We start from the raw sequence: 7970 nt of genomic DNA on the forward strand, positions 1-7970 counted from the left end.
AATTCACCAGTGAAGAAGAGTTAGCCATAAGACTCCATATTTCATTATTGGGTTAAGATTCCCTTCTGTACCTCTAAAGATAGGAACTGGGTAGATTTCAGCCTCAAGCCTGGACAGGGACACACTCTCCTGGGTGGAAAACCAGTTGGATGGCCGGGCCCAGAGAGTGGTGGTCAATGGACTTAACTCCAGCTGGAGACCAGTTACATGTGGGGTTCCCCAGGGCTCGGTACTGGGTCCAGCCCTGTTCAATGTCTTTATCAATGACCTGGATGAAGGCATTGAATGCACCCTCAGCAAGTTTGCGTATGACACTAAGCTGGGTGGAAGCGTGGATCTGCTGGAGGGTAGGGAGGCTCTGCAAAGGGATCTGAACAGGCTGGACCACTGGGCTGAGACCAATGGCATGGGGTTTAGCAAGGCCAAATGCCAGGTCCTGCACTTGGGGCACAACAACCCTGTGCAGTGCTACAGACTAGGAGATGTCTGGCTGGAAAGCTTCCTAGAGGAGAAGGACCTGGGGGTAGTGGTTGACAGCCAACTGAACATGAGCCAGCAATGTGCCCAGGTGGCCAAGAAGACCAGTGGCATCTTGGCTTCTATCAGAAACGGTGTGACCAGCAGGTCCAGGGAGGTTATTCTCCCTCTGTACTCAGCACTGGTGAGACCACACCTTGAGTACTGTGTTCAGTTCTGGGCCCCTCACCCCAAGAAGGATGTTGAGGCTCGCGGCTGAGAGAGCTGGCGTTGTTTAGCCTGGAGAAGAGGAGGCTGAGGGGAGACCTTATTGCTCTCTACAACTACCTGAAAGGAGGTTGTGGAGAGGAGGGAGCTGGCCTCTTCTCCCAAGTGACAGGGGACAGGACAAGAGGGAATGGCCTGAAGCTCTGCCAGGGGAGGTTCAGTCTTGACATCAGGAAAAAAATTTTCACAGAAAGGGTTGTTGGGCACTGGCAGACGCTGCCCAGGGAGGTGGTTGAGTCACCTTCCTTGGAGGTGTTTAAGGGACGGGTGGACGAGGTGCTGAGGGGCATGGTTTAGGGATTGTTAGGAATGGTTGGACTCGATGACCCAGTGGGTCCCTTCCAACCTAGTCATTCTATGATTCTATGATTCTATGATTACCCTACTTCTCGTATTAACCTTTCTTTATATAGATGCCTTGGTTCTTTTCTCTTTTATACACTTGGTCAAAAACAGCTGGCAAACCATTGCCAAAATGGACTCAAACATGCATTGACAACCCCATTCTGTGAGAGTTATTCTCAAAACTGTGTTAGAGCAAGATCTTTGTTTACTGCTTTAACAATACTCTGCAGTATTAGTAACAAGGAACACCGTTCCTTCGTGTTGTTTGTGCATCACATGGCAAATCTATCTTATCAAACAGATTACTGGGTGTGTGCCCGTACCCAAATTTCTCCCAGAGCAGCTATACCCCTTATCGTGATTCCTTTGACCCTAGGTGAATGAGAAGAGGCAAAGGATTGTATTTACAATAATTGCTCTAATTTCCCTTTCTGGAATAGAACTCAACTCAGACCAAATACCAGTACAGAAAAAACACAATCACTGTGCTGAAAGAAGGCACTTTCTGTTTCATTTGTAACCAGTCTGACCAATGCGCCTACTCAGAAGGAATGTACCTCCAGCAGGAGGCATGAATACTGCTCATGCCTCCTGACTCAGTGGAGAGATGGTTACTGGTTTAAAAGCATGTGCATTTCTGCAAAGGTCAGGCCTTGTGTTTTGAAACTATGAGCTTAGGACCATAGAGGAACAATTGCAGTAGCATCTGAATGTGTGGCATCAGAATGATCGACAAGTTGTGAAAAGGTAGAGGACAATATAGTTTAAATGGAACTCAGGTATCTAAAAAAAGAAAATGATGTTGAGTTTCCATGGTGCAGATATGGGATTTTAATCTTATGTACAATGTACTCAAAATAGACATTGGTCCCCATTTTGGGCTCTGCAATGATATTATTTTGTCTTTAATGATATTACTTTGTGGCTAAAATACCAACAGGACAGGAGGTTAAGTAGCGGATGAGGGGAACGAGTGGATGTGTCACTGAGAGCTGCCTGCACACTGTCCCTGCTCTTGCCCCACAACCACAGGGATAGGAACAGGGATGCAGGCAAGGCCGTCTCGGGGTGCCTGCTGTCACAGCCCAGCCTGAAGGTCCCTGGCCCCGCATATCCTGGCTGAAGGCTGTGCCTGGGCTTCACCGCTGCCCTGCAGGAGCCCCCAGACCCCAAACCACACCCTGGCCACTGCGGGGGTGGACAGAAGCATGAGGAGATATGAGGGAAGAGTGAGATTGAGTGTGCAGGGACGACAGGTGATCTGCAGTCACTCTGAGGATTTGGCAGATGAAGGAAGCAAATCTGCCTTATCAGCAACAGAAAAACCCCAGGGAACATACTGTGAGCCAGAGGCTGGCAACTCTGGTCTCATGTAGCAGGAGAGAGCGAAAGACCAGTGCGTGTAGGGGCACGACCAGGCCAGGGTGGGCTGTTGCTGCTGAGGAGCAGGACACCTCCTGAAGGACCAAGAACAGGGATGTATGGGAAGCAAGGACAGGGTGAGCGATGTTTGGGTTAGCTGAGGGGCACAGCTTGGGAGATGGTGACACTATCAGTGCTGGCTTCGTGTAAACACTGTGGTTTTGCTTGCTGTTTCTGTTCCTCTGATAAACAAGCAGGCTTCTTACCTAATCTCCTGTCCCTTTGGCTGCCTTCTCAGGAGACACAAATAGATAAGAAATTTGCAATCGTGTACATGATGAAAGGCTAGAAATGAAGCCTTGAGCCCTGGGACTTCCGCTCCCAAGTGCATTCTCAGTGCAACCTTGAGCTCTGGTAGCAGGGCTCCCCCCTGGAGCACCCAGCCTCACCTTCCTGCTGGAGTTCTGGGGCTTTACCCTCACACAGCATTTGGGAAAGCATTGGGGACCCACTCGTGCTGCTGGTGAAAGTGACAGTGGGAGTTTGGGGAGGGTGGGCACAAGAATGAGCCTGGGCTGGTCAGCACAGTGCCAAGGATGCCCATATGCAACAGAGAAGAACCGAGAGGCTTCACGTGGAAGGCAGGGGTGAGGATGAGGGTACAAGGGTAACAATGGGGATGAAAGGGTGAGGATGAGGTTACAGTGGTGAGGATAAGAATGCAGAGGTGAGGATAAGAATGTGGGTGCCCAGGAGCTGGTGTGGCTGAGAGCAGTCCCAGAGCCCAGCAAGGATGGAGGGAAAGGAGCAGAGGCTGAGGAAGGCTGGGCAAGGACAGGTGCACCATGAGAGGAAGAGGATGGTGAACCAGCCCTGACGCTTTCCCAGGGCATTGAGTGCTCTCTGCCCAAAGTCCCTGCTCCATCAGAGCTTTTCTCCCCAGCAGCCCTACAGCCTCCAGGCAGCTCCCTCCTTGGAGCCCTTTGCGCCTCTCCCTGCTCACACAGCTTCTCCCTGGGATGCTCAGGGACACACAAGTTAGGAACTGTGTGCAGTGGATTAGCAAACTTGTGAGTTAGAAAGTTCATGGGTTGCTGAAGTGATGGATTAGTGAGTTCATGTATCGGACAGGGGTGTGCAAAGGGTATTGGGCCCCGATTCAACGTCCTTGATTTCTTTCCTAATGAGCTGATAAAATAAAGTTTATTGCACAGGTGATGTTATCTTGTGAAAAGAGTTCCATCCTCGTCCACTTTCGGGCTGCTGGGGTGACAGGCAGTTAAAGGGAAGAACATGCATGCATACGTATAATCAGAAGGGACCCGTCCGCTACCTAGACTTAGCAACGCAGTCTGCCCAGTAGCTGCCTCTGGAGCCCAAGTTCCTCCTCTGGTCCTTCCAATATCCAGCATGGACTTTAGAGTAGTCCAACATTCCAGGCTCCCAGCTTGCGACAATGGTCCCTTCTGTGGGCCCCTACGCACACCCAGGACAGAGCCCCCAGTGAGAGCAATGGCTGGAAATGGAGTTTAATGGGAAGATGGGGCAGACTGGAGGACAGACGTGAAGGATGAGGCCAGGCAAACATGCTGGCTTGCCTGCACCCAGCCTTCTTCCCAATGCGCAGCTGTGGAGCATCGTGCTGCTCCCTGCCAAGGATAGTGTCCAGGGCCACCTGCCACAGGGCCTCTGTATGTACCCCAGGTGGGTGTACAGGCAAGAAGGCACCTGCTGAGGCCTGAAGCCACGGCCTGGCAGAGGGATCACCCAGCTGCTGTCCTGCCCTGACCTTCCCAGCCCCCCGAAGGAGCACTGCCCACACCCCATCTCACCCTGCCCACAGCCAGAGTGGCCGCTTGCACCGCAGGGACACACAGGACGCAGCTCTCTGCTGGGCAGAGAAAGGTTTATTTGGCTCCATGAGCAGGGGCAGCGAGACATGAGAAAGGGAAGCCCACCAGCAGCATGGCGGGAGACGCTGGCAGGAAGCAGGGCAGTGTGAGAATGTTTCCCAGCCAGGATGTGGGGAGCAGGTGGGATCGCAGCCCGGCCCTGGGGCAGCAGAGAGCCTTGGCCTGCCAGCGGGACAGCAGGGTGCTGGCAGGTGCAGTCCTTGTCTCCATCACTTGATGCGAGTGAAGGTGGAGGTGCCGACCCTGCAGGGAAAGTGCATCAGCAGGAGGGGAGGCAGGGCTGTGGGGCAGGTGGGGAGTGTCAGAGCTCACCTGGTGGCTTTCCAGGCATCCCTGCGGGATGGGACCTCTTCGCGCAGGAGCCACGTGGTCTCCAGTGTCTCCTTCCCACGGTGGTCCACGAAACACTGGCCCACAAAAGCAGTGGCAGAGTCTGGCGGGGTTCAAACAAGGCAAGAGGAGGCTAAAAGCCTGCATCCTCCAGGCAGAGGGCATTGGGCCACCCGATCCTGGCACGCAGACAGACTGACCCCCACCGCCACTACATGCTCCATGCTGACAGATGAACTTCTCTGCCACATTGCCCAAGTGCGTTGCTGCCACATTGCCTGAATGGAGCGATGGGCACCTGCCCTGCCTTTTTCCTTAGACAGGCAGACAGACAGCCCCACCGCCTCCACCAGACACAGGCAGCCCTGCCACCCGCCCAGGCAGACTGCTCTCCTCACACCGTGTCCCACGGCAAGATTGAGTGCATGTGGCCAGTCTGTGGCCATGGGCAGGGTTTCTCTGGCTGCCAGGGTGGGTTTGGAGACCACGCGTGGGCTGCCCCTCTCCCAGCACGGGCAGGGCGTCGCTGGCTGCCCGGGGATGCCCGGCCAGGTACCACTGTACCTGAGAACTGCCACTGCACGGTGAAGCTGAAGGTGGGCTGCCTCTTGGTACCAGGGTGCTGCTGGGTCCCTTGGAGGGGTGACACCAGGATCTTCTTGTTGGTGGCTGCTACGGCGGTGTGGTAGGATCCCGAGAAAGTCCCAGCCGCGTCCAGGGCCGAGAGGGTCATGTTTGAGCCCAGCTCGTTCCTCCACAGCCCCTGCAGGTCACACTGGAAACCGGGGGTCATGCAAGAGCCCCCGGCAGTGCCGAGCCAGGACCCTCACCCCAGCCTGCCGGGCTGTATGCCCTGCTTGTGCAGGGGCTGGCAGAGCCTCTGTGCATGGCACTGGGACCAGTGGCATGGGCACCACCTGGGCCAGCGCTTCTCCCTCCCAGGGCAGGTAAATGCAGAGCTGGGGGTGCTGGCTGTGCCCTGTTCCGGAGGCAGGTGACAACACTACCCCTGGGGACAGCACAGCCAGAGCACGGCCGTAGGGCACACAGCAGGGCACAGCAGGGCACAACAATAGCACACAGCCCCTCAGCCACAAACACTGTGCGCTGGGATGGCACAGCGCAGCACGGTACGGCACAGCGCAGTGCAGCGCAACCCCCATAGCACAGTACAGCTCAGCAAGGCACAGCTCAGCATGGCAAAGCTCAACAAGGCAAAGCTCAGCATGGCACACCATGGCATGGCAAAGCTCAGCATGGCATGGCAAAGCTCAGGAAGGCACAGCTCAGCATGGCACACCATGGCATGGCACAGCTCAGCATGGCACAGCAGGAGTGGGCAGCCCCCAGACTGGGCACTGCCCCAGGCTGCCCTTACCTTCCTGGCAGCAGCAGTGCCGGGGCCAAGCAGTGCCAGGGCGAGCAGGACGCAGCAGCTGAGGCTCCGCATGGCAGCAGCGGTGGCGGCTGTGCAGTGCCCAGGCTCTGCTGCCCCTTGCTTGCTCAGCCCCTTTTATAGCTGTGGCTGGGCTGTGGCCGCCCATGCCGGGCCTCCTGCCAAAGGCCACCCTGGTGGGAGATGGGCAGTCGGCCACCACAACGGACTGAGCGGGGTTCCTGCTCTGCCAAGCACAGCAGGGTACATGAAAGAGCGTGATGGGGCCGCAGTGGAGGAGCCCGGGCCGTGGGCTGAAGGTCACGGCAGGGGACGCACATCGGGATTCGGGGACGGGGACAGGAGAGGCTGTCGGATGCCACGGCGGGGGGGCTCGGGGGAATGTGGGCTTTGAGCCACGCCACGGCAGGAGCCAAGACAGTATTTGCAGCAAAGTTTTATTGAGAGAAGCAGGAGATGGGGAATGATGGGGAGTGTCTGTATCCTCGGTGCAGCCGAGACGGGAACCTCCATGCTGCCATCCTCACTCCCGTGAGTGCAGGCGGGTGAAGACGTTGATGCCGACCCTGCAGAGATGCACGGGGAGGAGACATAAGGCTGGAAAATGCACCTTGGCACAGCGCAAATGCACCTGGGTGGTGCAGAATGACCACCCCGCATTGTCCAACCCCCAGCAGCACTTGCACATTGGTGGCACCCCCTGGGAGGCTGTGCACGAGTGCCTCATTCTCAGTCACCCCCACACTGGCAGTAGCTCTGCCAGGCTCCGAGCACCATGGAGCGGGAGAGCCCCAATCCCTGGGGATGTGCAGGGGACCCAGACAGGGCAGGGACAGGGACTCACATGGTGGCTTTCCAGTCATCCTTGATGCTGTTCACACGGGACCGCAGGAGCCACATGGTCTTCAAAATCTCCCTTCCGTCCTCGTCCACAAAACACTGGCCCGTGAAGACCGTGACAGAGTCTGCAGCAAAAGGACAAGAGTTGGGGTTGAGCATGGCCAGGCATGGCCAGGGAGGCAGGTCGGTGCCGAGAAGCAGCACTGCAGCCTGTCCCGGTGCAGGGGACAGAAGATCCAGGCTGTCCCTGCCCTCTGGGGACAGCAGTGGTGGGAACAGAAGTGGTGGGACTGGGATGTGACACCAGTCAAGGAACTCCAAGATCAGGGGGAGCTCTGGGAATGTCACGGACAGCACAGGGGATGGGAGAGCACTGGGGTCACTGCAGCAGGAGGCAGGGAATCACCCGGGACACTACAGAGGAGGGCAGAGAAGCATCAAGAACTTCGCAGGGAGGGCAGGGAAGCTCTGAAAACATGACAAGTAGATCAGGGGGAGCTCTGGGGACATCACAATCAGGCTGGAAAAGGATAAATACCTGAAAAACGCCAATTGACGGTGAAGCCAAAGGTAGGCTGGCTCTTCTGGTTTGTGCTGTGCTGCGACCCCTGCAGTGGTGAAATCTGAATCTTGTTTGTGGTGGCAGTAACGGCTGTGTGGTAGGAACCAGAGAATTCGCCTTTTCCGTTCAAAGCCCCAATGGTCATGTTGGAGCCCAGGTCGTTGGTCCACTGCCCAGTCAGCACGCACTGGAACAGATGGGTCTCAGAGTTGGTGCCCCAGCACAGACTGGGCACAGACAGACTGGCAGGGCTGGGCAGCCCCAGGAGAGGTGGCCTCCCTGCCCACCCTGCCCCATGCATCCCAGCCTTGCTATTACCTTTCTTGCAGAGAGGCCAGAAGCCACCAGGGCCAGGCTGAGCACCAGGAGAAAGGTAGTCACTTGCACCATCTCTGCAGCGAGCAGACAGCTGGCGTACCCAGGGATGTGCTCCTCACAGGTCTCTGCTGAAGTGCTCGCTCCTTCGCCCTTTTATTGC

General features: G+C 56.3%; 2 protein-coding genes across 3 annotated transcripts; both read right to left on the minus strand.

Moving 5' to 3' along the window:
• Nucleotides 1-4317: 4317 nt before the first annotated feature.
• Nucleotides 4318-6230, minus strand: LOC128850553 (avidin-like). 2 transcript variants are annotated; one of them, XM_054055481.1, is made up of 4 exons: nucleotides 5612-6007; nucleotides 5259-5574; nucleotides 4677-4797; nucleotides 4318-4607 (listed from the first exon to the last, which is right to left on the minus strand). In XM_054055481.1, exons 2-4 carry the CDS (start codon nucleotides 5485-5487, stop codon nucleotides 4574-4576), a joined length of 384 nt encoding a protein of 127 aa, XP_053911456.1. In that variant the 5' UTR covers nucleotides 5488-5574; nucleotides 5612-6007; the 3' UTR covers nucleotides 4318-4573. The 2 variants fall into 2 exon arrangements, with proteins under 2 accessions (XP_053911456.1, XP_053911455.1); XM_054055480.1 differs by lacking the exon at nucleotides 5612-6007 and adding an exon at nucleotides 6073-6230 and having other exon boundaries at nucleotides 4319-4607; nucleotides 5259-5469.
• A 280-nt stretch (nucleotides 6231-6510) lies between these two features.
• LOC104056558 (avidin) lies at nucleotides 6511-7970 on the minus strand. Its single transcript, XM_009557819.2, has 4 exons — nucleotides 7811-7970; nucleotides 7469-7679; nucleotides 6935-7055; nucleotides 6511-6656 (listed from the first exon to the last, which is right to left on the minus strand). Exons 1-4 carry the CDS (start codon nucleotides 7880-7882, stop codon nucleotides 6614-6616), a joined length of 447 nt encoding a protein of 148 aa, XP_009556114.2. The 5' UTR covers nucleotides 7883-7970; the 3' UTR covers nucleotides 6511-6613.

Source organism: Cuculus canorus, chromosome Z (assembly GCF_017976375.1).
Source record: "Cuculus canorus isolate bCucCan1 chromosome Z, bCucCan1.pri, whole genome shotgun sequence".
Lineage (NCBI taxonomy): Eukaryota > Metazoa > Chordata > Aves > Cuculiformes > Cuculidae > Cuculus > Cuculus canorus.

Bases quoted from the DNA above. Each gene is read 5' to 3' on its own strand.
- LOC128850553 (XM_054055480.1), bottom strand. From the start codon at position 6,144: ATGCGGAGCCTCAGCTGCTGCGTCCTGCTCGCCCTGGCACTGCTTGGC. The intron at 5,470-6,072 runs GTAAGGGCAGCC...CCCGGTTTCCAG, and splicing joins GCACTGCTGCTGCCAGGAAG to TGTGACCTGCAGGGGCTGTG. The intron at 4,798-5,258 runs GTACAGTGGTAC...GAACCCCGCCAG, and splicing joins CGTGCAGTGGCAGTTCTCAG to ACTCTGCCACTGCTTTTGTG.
- LOC104056558 (XM_009557819.2), bottom strand. From the start codon at position 7,882: ATGGTGCAAGTGACTACCTTTCTCCTGGTGCTCAGCCTGGCCCTGGTG. The intron at 7,056-7,468 runs GTATTTATCCTT...CTTTTGCTGCAG, and splicing joins CGTCAATTGGCGTTTTTCAG to ACTCTGTCACGGTCTTCACG. The intron at 6,657-6,934 runs GTGAGTCCCTGT...GCATCTCTGCAG, and splicing joins GATGACTGGAAAGCCACCAT to GGTCGGCATCAACGTCTTCA.